This window comes from Dreissena polymorpha, chromosome 1 (genome assembly GCF_020536995.1).
Source record: "Dreissena polymorpha isolate Duluth1 chromosome 1, UMN_Dpol_1.0, whole genome shotgun sequence".
Lineage (NCBI taxonomy): Eukaryota > Metazoa > Mollusca > Bivalvia > Myida > Dreissenidae > Dreissena > Dreissena polymorpha.
The window spans coordinates 111,743,287-111,764,183 of record NC_068355.1 but is presented as its reverse complement, the minus strand read 5'-3'; the positions used below and the strand labels follow the sequence as shown (position 1 = coordinate 111,764,183).

Here is a 20,897-nt window from a genome sequence, read left to right as displayed (position 1 = left end):
TGCACAGGCTTATCTCGGACAATACTTCCTTGAACTGACTTAGCTAGTGACTGCACAGGCTTATCTCGGATAATACTTCCTAGCACGTGACTTAGCCTGAGGCTACACAGACTTTTCTCGGACAATACTTCATAGAACGTGACTTAGCTAGTAACTGCACAGGCTTATCTCGGTAAATACTTCCAAGAACTGACTTAGCTAGTGACTGCACGTGCTTATCTCGGACAATACTTCCTAGAACGTGACTTAGCTAGTGACAGCACAGGCTTATCTCGGAAATACTTCCCAAAACGTGACTTAGCTAATGGCTGCACAGGTTATTATCGGACAATACTTCATAGAACGTGACTTAGCCAGTAACTGCACTGGCTTTGCTCGGACAATACTACCTAAAACGTGACTTAGCTAGAGACTGCACAGGCTTATCTCGGACAATATTCCCTAGAATGTGACTTAGCTAGTGACTGCGTAGGCTTATCTCGGACAATACTTTCCAGAACGTGACTTAGCTAGTGACTGCACAGGCTTATCTCAGACAATACTTCCTAGCACATGACTAAGCTGGTGACTGCACAGGTTAATATCGGACAATACTTCATAGAACGCGACTTAGCTAGTGACTGCACAGGATTATCTCGGACAATACTTCATAGAACTGACTTAGCTAGTGACTGCACAGGATTATCTCGGACAATACTTCCTAGAACTGACTTAGCTAGTGACTGCACAGGATTATCTCGGACAATACTTCATAGAACTGACTTAGCTAGTGACTCACAGGCTTATCTCGGACAATACTTCCTAGAACTGACTTAGCTAGTAACTGCAAATGCTTATCTCGGACAATACTTCATAGAACGTGACTCAGCTAATGCGTTTTGTGTACATGTAAACAATAGCATTCTCAATACAGGTTTATACATCCTGCACAACCCTTGACTTTTGGAAGTTAAAACCCAGCCATTGTTTCTACAATTTGTTTGACCATTGTAATATATTATTTTTTCTTTTTAACGTTACGTTATGCAATGACATGTATCGTTCCAACATGTAAAACAATATTGAATTATTATAAATAAGATATTAAATCCTTATCACCATCAGTTATATTTTAGAGACTGTTTCTACCTTTGCTGGAGTAAGATGTGTTTCCCCACGGGCCCTTTCGGCCTATTAGCGCGTACAGTATGAGCGCGAACGCGTACACGTCTGCCTTCTGTGTTCCCACGGCCTCCCGGTTCGTGCTTCTGTGTAGTTCCGGTGCGCGCCATAATAGACCTGGAATGTTATTTTAAAACATCTCAAGTCTTTAACCTTCACCGTTGATTTGGAAAAGTGTATGAGTCAATACTTAACGTATGGCACGGTATATTGATATGAAACAAGATGTGTTTGTGAAACACTATGTCCCTCCATATATTTGACCTTTGACCTTAAAGGTTGACCATGACCTTTCACCACTCAAAATGTGCAGATACATTAGATACATATGCATGCCAAATATCAAGTTGCTATCTTCAATATTTCAAAAGTTATGACCAATGTTAAAGTTTGACGCAAACAAACCAACAAACAGACAGGGCAAAGACAATTTGTCCGCCAGTATAGACTGGGGGACATAAAAAGCTTAACTATAGTGGGGGACATATTGTTTTTTCCCTGTCTGTACGTTGGTCTGTTAGTTTGGTCATTTTTTAACATTTACCATAACTTTTGCAATATAGAAGATAGCAACTTGATATTTAGCATGCATGTGTATCTCATGGAGCTGCACATTTTGGGTGGTGAAAGGTCAAGATCATCCTTCACGGTCAAAGGTAAAATATATGGGTCAAAATCGCTCATTTAATGTACACTTTTGCAATATTGAAGCAAGCAACTTGATATTTGGCATGCATGTGTATCTCATGGAGCTGCACATTTTGAGTGGTGAAAGGTCAAGGTCATCCTTCAAGGTCAAAGGTCATATATATGCGGCGATTTAATGTTATATCACAATGTAATCGCCTACCATAAACGGTTTCTCTAAGAGGTTTACTGAATGCGTGCATGTATTTGAGCTGTGTTTCTCCAAATGTCGCTGAAACAAGGCAAAAGACGACAGATGATGTTCATATCACTGAATTTATCAAACGCATTGGTCCTTTAAGTTATCAAGACTACGTTAAAAAGGTTCCATATACATTAATAAATGTATATAAATCGCATTATTTAAAACATCGGACATTTTAGTGCGATTCAGCGAAGATTGATTCATCCACACATATACAGAAACACACAATTAAAACTAATTTGCAAACATGAGGACCTTTATGAGTTGTGTAATGGTGGCGTTTTGGAACGCATATCGATGTTATTGTTTGTTGGCCTGTGTGACGAGAAAATTTCCACCCAATGAAAACGCCAAAGACATCAAACCATTGATTTTAACATATACAAGTTTGTTGCATGAACAAAAACAGTGGCCACTAGTCGGTTTAATAGATAATTTTGTATTTCTCCAGAAAGAGATGGAGCCAATGCCAAGGAGGTGGCGCTGATGACAGGAGTTGGCGTCAATGCACACTTTCAGCTGTTTTAATTTGTAAGATAACGCATATTTTGAGCATCATTATTGAATTAATATAATAATCGAATTTGTACCAAATTTCATACAATCTTAAATAGGCAATCACCTAGATCAACATTTCAGTAGCCCCGGGTTATCAAAAGTCAATAAGTACATGGCACGAATATGTGCTTACCTCATGTGTCAATCTTCGGTCAATTCCGTATGTACTCGTTATGTGTCCGTTGCATGTGTCATAGTTATGTTGCAGACACGTGGCTTTACAAACGGCAATTAAGAATTGCACACGTTTCATCAACTCTACGTTGCAGGCACGTGACTTTACAAACGGCCAATCAGAATTGCACACGTTATTGCTTTCTATCGCTGGCGAGGCCGGTTGTGGGATTTCGTGTGTTACAATGAATTTGAATAAACATTTTGAAAACGTTGTGTTGTGTTAAAATAAGTAAAAATAAAACGTAAAGAAATCAGAATTTGACTTTGTCTACGTTTATCGTGCCGTTTTTTCTCCGTCAACTATGTTACACAGTATTAAATGGTTGCCGTGCCGAAGCGAACCGAGAAGTAAAATATCCACTATAAGTACATCACTGGCCAACAAAACAACCATAACGCGACATGAATCCAGGTCAGTTGTTTAAAATTAAAATTGTGGCAAACTGGGAGAGCTAATTTCAAAATTGATAATGTAAGAAATAAAAAGTAAAAGGCATCATGACAACGAAATTTTTAATAATTATTTCGAAGATTTGTACGTAGTTAGATGTTCAAAGAATTGTAATAATGAATTATGAACAAAGAAATGTTGCAAGTATCAAAATCAATTAAAATATTGCATTGATCAGTATTTTTTTCTCAAATATCGATGCATTCAGAATAAAATAAACAAATAAGAAAGTATTTGAATTTTACGTTATTTTATGAGTTATAGAAATAATGAAATTAGAGGCGCGCATATAATTTAGAGTATTTAAAGAGTTTTCTATAACTTTTGTATTATAAGAATATATAATTATGTACGGACACATTTTTTACATAAAAATAAATACATTTTAAATTGTTGTTATTTTTGCAAATCTTCATTGAATTAGAACGTATGAGTAAATGAGAATATTAGAAGGATGTTACAATAATTTACATTATAGGAAAACATATATTAGAGGCGTATACATAATAAAGGATTTTTTAAGAATTGTTAATGTTTATATGTTATAATATAGGAAATTTGAAGGTAGGAATATAAATTAGAGAGTATCCGAACTTTACGTCATTTTATGTACGATATGAACTAAGGACCTGCACATAAATGAGAATTTAGAGACGCACACAAAAATCAGTATACTTTACTAATTGTATATGGTCATGCATTAATAGAATAAAGAAATTAGGAATGTAAGCACATAAATAAGAACAGTAATGTTAATTGCGAATATAAATAGGGCAGACACTAATAACACACACAAAAATATTTTGTAAATATGTATATACATCATCATCATCATTGTGTATATTGCAGATGTATGTAGGGTATCGGTAATAGTGAAGGTCTTGAGTATATTGCAGATGTATGTAGGGTATCGGTAATATTGGAGGTCATGAGTAATTTTAAGTAGGAATTTTATGTGTTCTGTCGCGTATACTGCGTAATTAAAATATAATGATATATGCGCATTGCATTTCTGTTATAGAATAAACTCTTTAGGGTACATAGAGGTTTATAAGAGCCTACCATTTATGCATGGTGTAAGATGCTTTTTGCATTAGAATCGTGGGATTAGTTCATTTAGAGAACAAGACCTACTTTTGAGATTTGCCGTTATCGGTTCTAATGTTATGAATGCATATCTAATAAAGTCTGCCTTGTCATATTTGCGCATTTTTACGAATACCTATGTTGCACAGTTCGAACCTGTCAACGGCAAAACTTTAGTGGAGAATGAGGTTTATGAAATCACCATATTAACAGCGTAACAGGTTTAATATTATATCAAAAATTAGTATGCAAAATATAATACGCATTGGAAATTATAAACAACAGAAATTCAATGTTATTAATGGGTCACGGAAATGGGAAAAAATCCTACTATAAGCAATATCTTACATACAAAGAGCCCAGGTAATTAATGAATTAACCAATACATGCTTCAGAACGATATCAGATGGCTATACAGATGGTAATTATAAATAACATCATACTAAACGAGATGAACACAAAGTTAATTAATTACTCATTGCTTATCTCGAAAATAGACACGTCGTGGGATATGCAGGGAATGTAAATGGTTGGCTTATAATCCTTATTTGTTTGTCGCATATCATGTTACTTCGATAGCTTTGGACATGTGGTTTTGCACAAGATTGTACACGTCGGCATTGGGTGTTCTCATGTTATATATAGTGTAATTACAAAGACGTTATAGTAAGTTGTCATGGCGATATAAAACAATAACGAACGGGATATTTATAAATGTTTGCCATGATTTTAAACACCTGATGATTGTATCACAACACCGCAAAGGAAAGATCGAGATATCAAGACTACGTCTTTGAAAATCGACATCGCAAAACAACGACTTCCACAACGAATTGAAGACGGTACTTCATCAACATAAAATTCATAAGAGACATCATTGTGTTTTGTTCTCAAATCAAAACACATGGTTCTTTATTGCAAGAAGAAAAATCAACGCCTGAGAATCTTTGAAGGACAAAAGTAAAGCAACACTGGACAAGTTACTTATGACGTTAAACACTTTAGAGTAGATGCATGTGGTTCATCTAAATGACGTGCGTGGATAGCGCATCCAAAGTCAACTATACTTTGGCACACTTAAGCCATCAAAGGGAAAAACTGCTATAGTTAATACCTTATGAACATTATGATCAATAGAATATCTTAATGTCCTGAGAGAAATAACGCTGGAACCAACAACAAAAGTACAAACAACAAACGCAAATACACCAACAATGATTGAAACATAAACGACAATCGACGACGCAATATTAACATCAGAAAGCAGATCTGAATCAACAAATGCATGTCAATCGCCACGGACGAGTCTACAATCGGTTAATCTTCATGACGGCGGGAGTGACTTCAAATAAACATCGTATTCGCCGCAAGAGACATCTTCAATACCACAGGGATGACACCTGATGTACTAATGGCCAACGATCAACATATGATGAGCTCCGCTACATCTCGATTGACATTTACATTGTATAACAATAACTAATGTTATTTATTTCAGCAGAGATGTTTGTCAAAAAATCCTATTGTTATCCGCATATTTTCCATCATATATGTGTTGATATGAATGATGTTTTAAGTACTTCGTAATTCAATAGTTAAAATTGTGATAATTTTGTTATTGGATTTATTTAGTATTACATATTTTAGGTTTATTTCTTACGCTATTTCTAATACAGGTTGCCGACATCTTACTTGAGTTTGTTACTTATATATTTGCATCTGTTTTATAGAATGTGTATAAGTTCTGTACAGGTTTGGATTAATGTATATAACTTGAAAAATGAAAAAAAAAATATGAATAGGAACAATATATGTCAAATGTAAGTCATGTGCTGATTCATATATCATTGGCGCCATCTCCTGTCCTTAGCGCCACCTCAACGGCATTAGCTCCATCTATTTTGGAAAAATACAAAATAATCAGATCCGCAAGAGGCCAATGTGTTTGTCAATGTAGCAACTTGTATATATTGAGAGCAATCGTCTGGTGGCATAAACGTATCGATCTGGTAGACATTTTCTCGTCCCACAGGCAAAAAACATCAATTTGCTTTCAAAAACTCCACCATTGCACAACTTATAAAGGTCCCCACGTTTCCAAAAGGATTGTGATAGTATGTTTCATTACATTTGTGGATGAATAAATCTTCGCTTAATCTCACTATATTGCCCGATTTAAAAAAAAAACGAAATACGTTGACAAAAAAAAATCAAATACTTACATGTTATTAATGTATGGAAGTTGACAAACTTGCATTGCAGTTCTGAGGAGATGTTGATATAAATGTATAGTACTTCTGTGTGGGAAATGTGAAATAGTTTTATAATAGTTGTGTAGGGCAGTTGATATACTTTCATAGTACTTCTCTGAAGAAGATGACATTCTCAGAGGTTATGTAGGGAATGTAACATACATACAATGTAGTTCGTTTAATAATGTGACATACTGGCATACTTATTCTGTGGAGAAGGCAACATATTTTGATAGTAGTTATATAGGGAAGGTATCATACTTTCATAGTAGTACTGTAGGGAAGTGGACAGACTTTCATAGTAGTTTTCTGAGAAAGGTGATATATTCAGAAGCTTAGTGGGGAATTTGACATACTTACATATACGTTCTGTTGTGAATGTCACATACTTACATAGTAGTTCAATGGGGAATGTGTAATACTCTCATTGTAGCTTTGTGAGAAAGGTGAAATACTTTCAAAATATTGTTGTGGGGGAGGTGACTTACTTTGACAGTAGTTCTGTAGAGAAATTGGCATTTTGTCATGGCAGTTCTCTGAGAAAGGTGACATGTTTAGAAGTTCAGTAGGGAATTTGACATACTAGCATAGAAGTTATGTTTGAAGTGTCGCATACTTACATAGTAGTACAATGGAATATGTGTAATACTTTGAATGTAGCAATGTGGGGAATGCGGCATACTTTTAAAGTAGTTTTGTGGGGATTGTGACATACTTTCATTATAGCAGGGAATCAGACATACTTTCATAGTGTTTCTGTGGGGATGGTGACAAACTTTTATGGTGGTTCTGTGGGGATGGTGACAAACTTACATAGTAGTTCTGTGGGGATGGTGACAAACTTACATAGTAGTTCTGTTGGGAAGGTGACAAACTTACAAAGTAGTTCTGTAGGGAAAGTGACATACATTCATAGTGGTTATGTAGGGCAGTTTACATACTTCATTCTTGTGTTGTGGGGAAGGTGACATTCTTTCTTAGTAGTTCTGTCGGGAAGGTGACATACCTTCATAGTAGTTTTGTAGGGAAAGTAACATACTTTTATTGTAGTGCTGTTGGGAAGGTGACATACTTTCATAGAAGTTTTGCGAATCCGAGAAGCTTAAGACGCGCCCTTTGTCAAGCCTGTGTAGTCCAAAGTCCGTTACCATGAGTACCCAACGCGCGTCCACGAGACAATTGCTGGTCTTCAGATTGCCATGGTAATGGATCTCGCTGTCGTGGATGAACGTCATACCCTGTTCATTCGTATGTGAAATATACTTATTTGAGCCACATTCTCGGTAAACCAGGTTTCGTGCATGTGCTTTTAAGTGTCTTAACAGATAAGGCTGTGCAGTCTGCCCAGGCTAATCAGGGACGAAATTGTTCGCTTAAACTGAATCTCGTTTAAAAGAGGCTTGCTTTAAACTAAAACGTCCATGAAAGTGGACAGTGTCGTTTCTGATTAGCATGTTCGGACTGCAACGGCTTATTTTGGGACGACCCTATACGAACATGCATTACGCCCTGATTTCCCAGAGCGAGGCTCATACTTATTAAAAATAATCAAGTAATTTTGTTGTAAAATCAGGAATGTAAGAGAGGCGAACTAAGTTCATGCAATGCCAGTTTGAAATATTTGTATGAAGACTGTTTTCTCGCACGTAATATGACATAAAAATACGAAGACATGTGATGTTAAATAATTAAGGCGAGAAATATGAAAACCAATAGCTTTCATTTTTACCATTTTCAATGTTGTGAGAACCTTGTATTTTCTATAGTAAGTTTGGAAGATAACATTTGGCAGGCTCACTTACTTTGATTAGGTCAGAGACCAGTGATGATACGAACATATCGTCCACACTGAAATCTTCATTGTTAAGTATGTCCTGAAACAGCCAAATGTTGCGGTATTAACATGGATCGGTAAGCATCGGTAAACATCGGTTAACATCGACACATTGTTTATATGAACTCGGTAAACGTCGGATTAACCTTTATATGGTATTGGTAAACATCAAATCATTCTTTATATGGGATCGGTAATCATCGGCCAATTCTTTATCTTACTTAGCGGGTGAATGTTCAATGTCGTAAGTTAACAATTTAATTCACGAACAAATATATTGGATATTAAGTATTGTTGCTGTGTTGTTAGTTAGTTTGTTGTTTTGTATTATTATGTACAAACGCACTACATAACTTACGCTTTTATAATATTTTGTATTATGTTAAAGAACACCCCTTCAACTGCGAAGCAAATTTCTTGACATTTCAATAAACCCAATACGTTACGTGTATTCGTATATTATGTTTAGCGATATAACAGTATTTAAATATGATCCAACGTTCCCAAAATAAGATAAAGCTGTTCCATCATATGACATATGTCAAACAAAAATATTGGTGAATATAATATATGCCTCCCAATCAAGCGTTTTTGTCCATGTACGCGTAAAATTTGTGGACACATTATTATTCTGTGTTCAAAATCACTCGGACGATTCACCGGAGCGGAACGACATGCCAATCCTGAGGATGCCCATCCCGTAGGCGATACAGCTTATAAAATTACATGAAATCTGGCTCTTCCTACCTGTAATCTAACACAGTATTGTGTAAAATGTCATAATACTAATCAAAAGGAAATGGCTGAATGGTAAATTATTGAAGCAGATATGTCTGAAATAAAACGCATGTCCAACCACAGGTGGTTCAACTTATCTGGAAAATAAAATTCACTTTCAAATATATATATATATATATATATATATATATATATATATAACATATGTATATATATATATATATATATATATATATATATATATATATATATATATATATATATATATATATATATATATATATATATATACCAATACATAGTGCCAGTAACGCGGTCTCTGTAGTTTTCAGACTGTACTTACGAGGTCAATATAAAAAACGGGGTCTATATACAACCCCGCAATCTAGGCTCCTTTAATTACTATGAGGGGGGTGTAGGGGAGGTAATGCAATCAAATCTCACAATAAGGTCTTAAATCGAAAACCACAATCAGGTCTGAAATTGAAATTGTATATACCTCGCAAATAAGTTCGCTATATATTTCCTTGTATAAGACGTTAAATAAATGACGTATTTATATACAATAATAATAGTAGGTACCCCTATATACCTTAATTCGTGTTTATATCGGATAAAAAAGGGTATGGAGATACATGTATTTAAAGTGGGAACCCCATAACCTATTTCTAAATCAGAGACCCCGTAACTGGCCATATGTGTGAATATATATATATATATAACATATGTATATTTGATAGTGAATTTTTTTTCAGAAAAGTTGATTTTTCGTTATAATCTGATTATTTATCATTCAAAATGATGTTTTCAGTAATTAATATCATAGCCACACGCTAACCACCTGTGTGTCCAATCAAATAGACGCTGCATTATTACGAAGCTTCATAAAATCGAAGTGTCAGATATTTAACGCCAAGAATTAGTATCAGGGGGGAATGAGCGTATACCCTATAAGAAATGTACTGAACGGCTTAAATGCAATTCTGATTATTAGTTCAATTGATTTCGAACAGAAACGAAAATAAGCATTAGAAAATGACATTTTAATTTTAAAAGGACAATAACTCCCTAAAAAAATCATCTACGAGCATACGTACAATCATTATAAAATTGTTTAAAACAAAATCTGTAAATGTTGTCATTGATAAAAATGGTTTGCATGAATATAACAGAGATTCCAAATTATAAAGTTGAGATATATATTTTCAATTCAAATAATTTAAGGAATATAAAAATTTATTTTTATCTTGGCCTTGGCCATTTTGTTTTCTATAATCGGTGACAATCAGGAAACGTGTTAAGAGAACAAACCTCGATAATATACGAAGCTTCAAATAGGTAAATACATAAATGAGTAAACAGTCCGCACAGACTAATCTGGGACGACACTTTACGCACATGCGTTGGCTTTTCAAAAAGCGAGCGGGGTGACAGCGATTTAATTATGGGTAATATCGCATTTCCGTTGCTTGAGAAAATGGCGAGTGGCTTACCTTGTCAATATAAACATAGTCGAACTATCTTTTTTTAAGAAGACGTTTTGTCGGAAGATTTTTTATTGATTTAGTATGTGTATGCATTATAATAAACAACGGGTAACTAAAAAAATAAAGAAAGAAAGAAAACATTGCCATCGAGCGCCGTCAAGTTAAAATTATATCCCAACTGTTCACATGCTGATCATTTTTAGTTGTGAGCGTTAGCGCTCACGACTATATTTACAGAGCATGTTGTGCAAATCAGTATGTGCTTAGAAGCCTTAGCTACGCTAAGAACCGTAACTCAGTATGCTAGGAACGATTACCGCTGCCTGTCTGCACTGCAGACGAGGAATGCTTAGGGGTGTCTGCTCTACTCCTGCAGTGAGGTGTATTTACCAGCTTGTAAGACGACATTGGGCAGTCTAGAGTTTATCATCTGTACATATTGTCTGCTTTCAGGGAAAACGGGGCTTAATGCATGTCAAATAAGATTAGCCTGTGCACACTGATTAGCCTGTGCAATGCGCACAAGCTAATCAATGACGACAACAGCGAACAACTTCAGTGCCTTCAGCGCTTTGACTTTATATAAGATAAGGTTTGGTAGAAATACACAGCAGCGAAATTATGCCCAAGCGCTTTCGTTAGCGCACGAAGTCGGACTAGGAACGTGATAGTTTTCGGCTGAAAATATCGATCAATCCCTTTAGATTAACTTTCTTTCGTGTGTGGAAGGCAATAGGTGATTAACGTATAATTGGTGTAGCAGTTTTTATTGACGATGCTGGAACAGCAGCGTCCAAGGTTTGATAACCAGTAAAAAAAATCTTCACAATTGCGACCTATGTTAAAGACCGAGCCAGTCCGATTGAGATAACTCGATTTTTCAGTTACTTCCCTTGGCATTCGCCACTGCGTAGGAGATTGCTCGTTGATTTTCATTGATAACATTCTCCTAGCAGAGTTGTCGTTCGTGTTGATAAAGGTAAATATTAATAGAACTGCATATCCTGGGGAAACAGATTCAATAAGTGTATTAGAACGTTAATTTCAAATTAGTAATTTTACATCCATTTTATTTTTATAGACCAATGAAACAACTATATATTTTCTCTATTTTGTTTGATATTTGTTCTCGATTTAGTAAATAAATTGCGAATAAAAACATGTAAAATTAACTTTTTACGTGATCACAAAACTAAAGAATGCGAACGATTTCGAACCTGCAAATTGTAAACGCTCTACTGCTATGATAAATATAGATAAAACAACATTGCTTTGCGCAACTGTCCGTCCCGCTAGCGCAGTGTTAAGGACATTGGCTTTTTCACCTTTACGACACCGGTTCGATTCCCGCTCCCGGCGCAATGTTATATTTTGTATGTTTTATGGTCACCATTCCTTACAGTTGTTTTTTTCCGGAAAATCTCATCCCCCCCCCCCCCCCCGCAGCATTTGACCATTTAAAAAATTAAAAAGTATTTCAGTACAAAACAAATAGCTGGAAATTGCAGCTATCATTCAAAATTCGTCCCAACTGTCGTCAATCTAATCTTATTAGGTAGGAGTGCTGGACACACTCCGGGTCCCAACATTATGCAACCTCAGCGCGGAGGTAACTCATTACCTTGGAAAAACACGAATACACACACTGGGTGCAGCCTAGGCGCGTATAGACTCAAACAAGGCAACAAACTCAAGTGCGGGCACAATCATTTAAAATTTACATATTGAATACGATATTCTAACAGAAATTACACAACCACCTAAGTGTACATACCATGTTTGATATTTCGTTCGATTGTTAGATTTCTGCATATACATGAATAAGGTCATTTCGCTATTAGTTAACTCATCCATATGTTCGTGGGCGAACTCGGATAGTCAAGTGCTCATACGATTGAGTCCGGCTTCCCCGTACCCCTAAACTTTTTTTCGTACCAAAAATGTTTCGTACGCAATTTTTTTTCGTACCAAATTTTTTTTCGTTCCCAAACTTTTCGTACCCAAATTTTTTATCGTACCCAAATGGCTGTATGAACATACACAATTGTGGTGATATAGATAAACTTAAATTGATGTTTTATATCCATCCTCTTCAAAAGCATCGTCACACCAGTACTGCCAGTACTTTGATTCAAATTGTTTCTCATGAGAGTTCACAGTTTGAATAATAAAACGTTGGAATTATTCGTAGTTAGCATGTTGATGCTTAATTGGCAGGACATTTTGTCCTCTTCGAAAAAGGTTTTCTCAGAAATGGGCTTTAAAACGGGAAAATCACTAATTTGTGGAAACAAAAAAAACTGACCGATTAAAAAAATTCAGAGTACAAAAATATATCAGCTTTAATGAAATAAATACAATTGGTGCATACAGTAAGTCGGCGTTGTTTTTACATACAAATAAGCAGAGCCTTTCCAAAATTCTAGAAACCTGGATTACAATATTTTCTATACCGGTACTTTGATAGTTTCGAGTTCATATATCTACTCGCTCTATCAAGTCACAGAGCATTGTCTATTTCCTTACCTGTAGGCTGCCTCGCTGACAGAACTGGGTCAGGATGTACACGTGCGGGGACTCCACGCATGCGCCGATGAAACGTGCCACGTTGTCATGGTTGAGCTCCTTGCGCAGCTGCAACTGCTTTTTGAGATCTCGGTCGATCTCGAAGTGGCGTCGCGAGATGTGCTTGATGGACACCACGGTGCCTTTGTAGCAGCCGATCAGACAGCGCTGCGATTGAGTGCTGCTGAATGATCTGTCCCGCTTGACTTCCTTTCCCAGTAGCGTGGTCCGCTCCGACTCGTTCTCGTAGGAAAATATGAACTTGAACGGATGGCTCTTGGACCGTTTCCTCTGTAAGATCACAACGATCGTGATGCAGTTATATTATTATTCTGATATTATATTTCGTGTATATTGGTCTAAAATAGTGTTCTTAAAGCACAGATCAACTATTTAAAAAATATCAGATAAAATTAAACAAAGATACAGTTTAAAGATAAGTTAACAATGAGTAAACAGATAGTCAAAGACATTTACCTTAAATAACATCGACACATTAAAGTGATATTATGGGCATTTTTCACTGTTGAATTGAGCTGTAAAGAATTAACAGGTCAAAAGAGTTAGTTAAAATGTGGTTACTGACCAATTATCTGCAACTCATCTTGCTACCAGTTGTTTATAAAAATATATTTTATATTCGATATTCTTACGTGACTCGCCCAGTCCTCTAAGCCGAAATGATCCGTAAAACAAAATTGTGTATTTGTGTGGTATGAACGAATCTGCACTAAAACTAAATTTAGGTTCACATCGTACATGCATGATCATTTGTCAAACGAAAGTACGGTTGATATTCAAATGCATTATTTTTTCTCTTTCCGGGATATTGTTTTAGAATGTTGATGCTGCATTCACAAATATAAGTGTATATGAAGTGAAAACACCAAAAATAAACAACGGTTGCGATAGACACCTATGAACTGCTTGATGCCCATAATATCACTAACATAAATTACATAACAAGATAAACACATACGTTTATTATTTCACAATAATAAAAATCCAGCCATATTCTATGCGGATAAACTCTTGAATTATCAACTTTTATTGAAGGCAAATGCATTAAAAATACAATACATACAATACGACTGAAAACATACAAAAAGTGTTGTAGCTGGGGGAATTGTCTTGGAGCGGTAATCGCAAAGTATTTATAACGGTCGGAGTATTAATATTTCTCACGTTGAACGTCGTTGCCGGACTGAGATTGAAATTTTTTTAGAGGTTAATACCTCGTTGCTTGAGGGCCAGATGCGATAATCGGCCCACAGAGTGAATAATCGCCAGCTTTCCGTACTTTCATTATCATTCAATTGATCACGCAATTTATGACGTCATGTGACGTAATTTCTGTGACGAAACACAGTTGAGCAAGACTCTCTGGATTTTAAGGACAGCAATAACGTCGTGGAGGATTTATATTTAACAGTTAAATATTATTTATCATCGAACGAATCCAAAACCTATTTCGGATTGTGTGTTTGTCATGCATTATTAGGAATCAATTTTGTGTTATCGCTCCGACTTGTCATTCGATTTCGTAAATCGTGTTTTTGGTGAAAGTGGTTAGCATTCGATACTGTAGTGCCAGTGCCACGCCCCCTGCAGAATGGTACCCGGCTTGCGTCGTTCATGTGACGGGACCATGCTGCATGATGTGGAGCCAATGGGATGGACGCAGATGCCTAATGGGATGACCATGCTCTCTTGCTACCGTGTCCGCGGACGTGTGCAAACGTGTTTCCTGAGGTGAGTATTTCCAGGAGCATAAGTGTGAGCCGGTATGTATTAGCCTGTGTAGATGAGCCTGTGTATGTGAGCCTGTGACGTAAGTATTAGCCTGTGACTTATTGTCTTGCCCGGGGTGTTTAGCCTGTGCGCGCGGTAAGTATTCCCAGAGGATCAGTGGTGTGCAGCTGACGATAGCAGACGAACGTTTCCCTCGAAGAGTGTACTGCCGAGGACGATTGATGCCATCCTGACAAGGTTTCCAGTCGACGACCATGTGAGTAGTCTAGTATAGTGTCATTGCTAGCGGTTGTGTAATTGTATACGAACCCACTGAGAGCTAACCGAAATAAACACCACAATACAATCGTTTAAAAAAGTGTAATTCAAAACCAATATAAAATAACGGATGGAATAACAAAAAAGGACGGAATAGCACATCGTTGTTATTTTATTATTATAAACATCGGATTTAAGTTGCCGAGGTAAGTGTTTCTTTAACTATAAAATTTGCTGTTCGATGAATCCTGTTAAAGCTGAAATAGAGGCACATATCGAACGTACAGAAGAGTTTCAGTTTCAATCGATATTTGTATTATCTAAACTGTGCTACGTGTCGTTAACATTATGTTCGATTCTTTCGTTGATTTGTGGTTAATTGTATTGATCACCGTTGGCTGAGACTGAATGCGAACGCCATTTTGTTATTACGTAACGCGTTGGCCGTAACGTAACGTGCTTAAGCTCCAGAACCGATTTTGATTATCAACATTTGGCCCTGCAGGGCCAAACGTGATAATCACCTTGCTTTGACCGAGTATCACATGTTTTCGAGTCAATTTTGTTACTATATATAGTAACATAAGTATTAATGACTTGTACATAACGCCAGCAGACCCAAATGATTACAAACCATTTATTCCATTGGCTGCTTTGAGCATAATCAACCGAAACATTGGCATCATCACCGCGTCTTTGTAGCATAGGATGTAACACTAGTCCGTGTAGGGAAATGCTCATTTTAGTCCATTTATGCATCACCGGTTAATTCAATCCCCAAGACTTTCAGGGTCAGTGCTGTCTCAATTAAACGTCAGGAGAAGACAAAATTTACTATTCATTAACGTCTTTTCCTGATAACAGTGTTGTTTTTACGTTTTCAAATAACACGAATTTAAAGGAAAGAAATTAATGAAAAGCCTATCGGTTAATGCAATTGAATGTTTTGCATTGTGAATAAAAACTACCGAAAGAGTCTAGTGTCGATGACAAAAGGGAATCGTTTAATTGACATGACGCCTTATCAGTGATCGCTCCGCCCACTTAATCACGTTGCTCAGCGGGAAGAAAACCTAGACAAGCTAACACCAAAATGGCTTCTTTGCCTATAGACTGCATGTAGATTTACGCGATATCCCGGATGATTTTATGCAATTGTTTAACACCATATTACACTTGTAAAGGGGTTGATGCCATTTAGTTATTCTGCAAATAACATCAGCTATTTATAACGGGTAAATCGGTACATTAAACACGCTCTCAAACGCTTGCGCGCTTACCGAAATCGAACCCGTTATTACGTGTAATGGTGGTATTTGCAATAAATTAACACTTCACCGGTATTTACCCGTGTTATTAACAAAATTATTACCGAAACATTCCCCCCTACCCGTGTATTTGACACGAAATAGCGCTTTATAACTGGGAATTCGGTGAAGTTTTACGCGCTTTCTGACGCCGGGTGGGTACCTCAATCCCACATGTTATTGCGTATAAAAGTGATATTTATCATATTAAACATTGCTCATGGGACATTTATCAATCACTATAATTTAAAGCGCAAAAACAACACAGTAAGTTTGGACATTGTCTGATATAAAATTAGCGTTGTACGAAATGGAATACGGTCAGGCTATTATAAATTAATAAGGCTACCAATATCAGACGCTCGCGCAGGTACCGACTTCCCCGAAGTTACCGCATTTATTGGTTAACTAATATCAGTAATAATAACTCTTTTACAATAGCATTTATCGATACGTCTTTATTAAAATAATAATAAAATGGTTTTAACTTGTTTCTGACACACACAGAAACGCGATTTTTAACGGGGATTTCGTAAAGTTACACGAATTGGGTACCAAAATTCTCAATTATTTTACATGCACACGTGACATAATACATACTTAATAATGCTTAGTTATTGCTTATATGACATTTCAAGTTTGTGAAATAAATTAATGTTCTATAAAGGGGATCTCGGTAATTCTTGAAGCTTCCACTCGCTCTTGTCAAGACCGCATTGCCGCGTTGGAAATGGTATAAATTTAATTCATCTAACTTATCTTCAATGTAAACAACTAATCTGTCAGGATATCGATTGTCCGAGTTACATAATCCCCATTGACACCGTTTAACCATTTTTAATCGTTTTTTTAAAGAGGAAAACAAAAGAAACTCGTTGGAATAAAAGTGAACCTAAACATGTAGCTTGTCTAGAAAATGGCGGACAGGTCGTTGCTAACGAGTGCGCCCGATTAATCGATCGCTGATTGGTGGATCAAATCTAGTGGGCGGAGCGATCATAGATAAGGCGTCATGTCAATTATCTCACCCGATACGACTCGAGTTAGTCTGTTCAACAGGCCTTAGGTTAACGGAGTTAGCCTGTACGGACAGGCAATGGTATTACCATCATACCATTTGGTATGGGGTTAGCCTGTAGATAACCTGGATCAAAGATCTATAAATAAATAGTTTATTTATAGATAACGAAGGAAAAGGGATTAGGTCACGGTATCTCGATCTCTCGATTATTTATTGAAAATAATGAAGAAAAACGCCCTTTTAGGTCTTGAACTTAAAAAAAAATGTGAAATATGGAATGCAAATATTTATTTTATTCAAGGAATTTAGAACATTTTAAGATTGAATATAATAAATGCTAAAGTGAATCTATCTTGTTACCTCGTGGTTTATTTGTAATACCTGTGAAATGTACAATAGATTCAATATATTGAAAAACACTATGCATTTGTTGATACATGTAGTTAAATTATATTTAAGTATGCAATAGAAAAAATAATAACAAACAAAAAGTATGAACGTAATTTTATTTAATTATTTTTTTTAATTAATTACCCATCTATTTATCTAATTATTAATTAATTCATTCATTTATCCTTCCATCCGTCCGTCAGTTCGTCCATTCGTTTGTTTGTTCGTTTGTGCGTTCGTGCGTTTGTTTATTGTTTGTTGGTTGGTTGGTTCGTTCGTTCTTTGGTTCGTTCCTTGGATCGTTCGTTTGTTTGTTCGTTTGTTTGTTCTTTTGTTATTTCGTTCTTTTTTGATTTTGGTCTTTGTTTAATTCTTTTTTTCGTTTGTTCGTTCGTTCGTTCGTTCGATCATTCATTCGTTTGTTCGTTCATGCATTTATTCATTCATATATGTATTTATGTTTTAAACATTTTTGTTTTGTTTTTTGTTTTTATTTAATTATTTATGCCTTCATTCATTCATTTAATCTTTCCATCCCTTCGTCCGTCCGTTTTTTCCGATACTTTGTGCGTTCGTGCGTTTGTTCATTGGTTCGTTCGTTTGTTAATGAGTTCGTTCGTTTGTTCTTCCATCCATCTATCCATCCATCCATCCATCCATCCATCCATCCATCCATCCATCCATCCATCCATCGATCGATCCAACCTTCCTTCCTTCCATCCTTCCTTCCTTCCTTCCCTCCCTCCGTCCCTCCCTCCCTCCCTCCCTTCCTCCCTTCCTTCCTTCCTTCCTTCCTTCCTTTCTTCCTTCCTTCCTCCCTCCTCCCTACCTCCCTCCCTCCCTCCCTCCCTCCGTCCCTCCCTCCGTCCCTCCCTCCGTCCCTCCCTCCGTCCCTCCATCCGTTCCTCCCTCCGTCCCTCTCTCCGTCCCTCCCTCCGTCCCTGCCTCCGTTCCTCCCTCCGTTCCTCCCTCCCTCTCTCCCTCCCTCCGTCCCTCCCTCCGTCCCTCCCTCAGTCCCTCCCTCCGTCCCTCCCCCCGTCCCTCCCTTCCTTCCTTCCTTCCTTCCTTCCTTCCTTCCTTCCTTCCTTCCTTCCTTCCTTCCTTCCTTCCTTCCTCCCTCCCTCCCTCCCTCCCTCCGTCCCTCCCTCCGTCTCTAACATCCCTCCGTCCCCTCCCTCCGTCCCTCCCTCCGTCTCTCCCTCCGTCCCTTCCTCCGTCCCACCCTCCGTCCCTCCTCCGTCCCTCTCTCCGTCCCTGCCTCCGTTCCTTCCTCCGTTTCCTCCCTCCCTTCCTCTCTCCGTCCTCCCTCAGTCCCTCCGTCCCTCCCTCCGTCCCTCCCTCCGTCCCTCTCTCCGTCCCTCCCTCCGTCCCTGCCTCCGTTCCTCCCTCCGTTCCTCCCTCCGTTCCTCCCTCCGTTCCTCCCTCCGTTCCTCCCTCCGTCCTCCTCCGTCCCTCCCTCCGTCCCTCCCGCCCACTCACACACTCCCTCCCTCCATTCCTTACTTCCTTCCTCCCTCCCTTCCTCCCTCCCTCCCTCCCTCCCTTCCTCCCTCCCAGCCAGCCAGCCAGCCAGCCAGCCAGCCAGCCAGCCATGCCAGCCATTTATTCATTCATTCATTTGTTGATGTATTTAATAATTTATTTACTTATTTTGTGTTCAACCTTTTAGCTTTTTTAGTTAATTAAATGTATTTATTTTCTTTTTAAATATATTGTTGCAACAAACATGCAAAATAAAATAAAATTATTAAAAAAACGTTCTAAATTGAAATAGTGTAAATTACTAACATTAAATAGAAATAACTTCGGTTAAGTACCATGGGTGCTTTTCACAGTATTATACAAGTTTAAACTCTCATAGACGAGAAAACGATCAAGGCACGTTATTAAATAACTTAATAATTTATGCGCAAAGTTGGTTTCTATCACAGCACATACTACATTTGAAATAAACAATCGCTTGCAAGACATCTAATTGGACAGAGATGCAATTATATTCCTTCATAAAATACGATTTTTAGCCTCAACTTATCTGTTGACTTTTAAGTAAGATATCATCTGCCTCCATAGGATGCTTTTTAGTTGTTTTATTATTTACTTAATTGTATGTGTCGTCCTCAGTTGTCTCCAGGTTTCTAGAAAATCACTTCTTTGATGTCATCTATACTCTTCAATTAACGAGTCAACGGCGCTATTTTCAGACGATTGTTTATTTCAAAATTGGATTCCATATTATTTTGGCCATGCTTTCTAAACAAACATGTTTCAACAATAAAACAGCGGAAGTCTACACTGTTTATTGGCAACCTGCTGTGGTGATCCCTTTCTTATCTATTTGAGCGTAAAGTTATCTGATATAGATCAGACATCGGCCGGCTATTAGTCTGACTTAAATTGGTTGTGATCCCTAAATCTTATCCATTTAAGCGTCAAGTTTATTCATATAGATCAGACATCGACCGGCTCCGTTATATATTAGTCTTACTTAAATTTTCTGTCGTAAAGTACAGGTTAGATTGTCCAATTAAGAAACGCGAGTAGTCAAACATGGGTGATTAGAATGTGTGGAAAGACAACTGCGTCTAAATGAAATACTTAAATACCATATAGTTCAATTTTTGAGAACAGAAGTATGCTACATAAATAACATGCCATATGACTGATATTAGGATGCATATAACAGTGTTTAATGTAGTTCAAGTTATATGTACGCACACAAGTGTTTAGTTTGATTACACGTTTGCATTCATTTACTTGATACTTCCACTATGGTTTTCTTTTCCGGCAAATACTATAATTAAGTGTATAAAAGTGCACGGGAAATATGATATGCCCTTTTTAATGATTTATAAATTATATCAGCAGGACTTCAAACTGTCATACGTAAATATACAATACACTACATAAAACATTTGATGTGTTTGATATGCGACTTAAAACTTAAAAAATCAGTAATTTAAATATAACG

General features: G+C 37.0%; 1 protein-coding gene across 1 annotated transcript in view; it reads right to left on the bottom strand.

The window, feature by feature from the left end:
- The window catches only part of LOC127844518 (guanylate cyclase 32E-like), a 72,633-nt gene that overhangs the window by 14,952 nt on the left and 36,784 nt on the right, over positions 1–20,897 (bottom strand). The window contains exons 11-14 of the mRNA XM_052374785.1: positions 13,163–13,492; positions 8,380–8,451; positions 7,650–7,815; positions 1,129–1,278 (exon numbers count right to left, since the gene is read on the bottom strand). Of these exons, the coding sequence (XP_052230745.1) occupies positions 1,129–1,278; positions 7,650–7,815; positions 8,380–8,451; positions 13,163–13,492 (718 nt within the window). The remainder of the gene's footprint in view (positions 1–1,128; positions 1,279–7,649; positions 7,816–8,379; positions 8,452–13,162; positions 13,493–20,897) is intronic.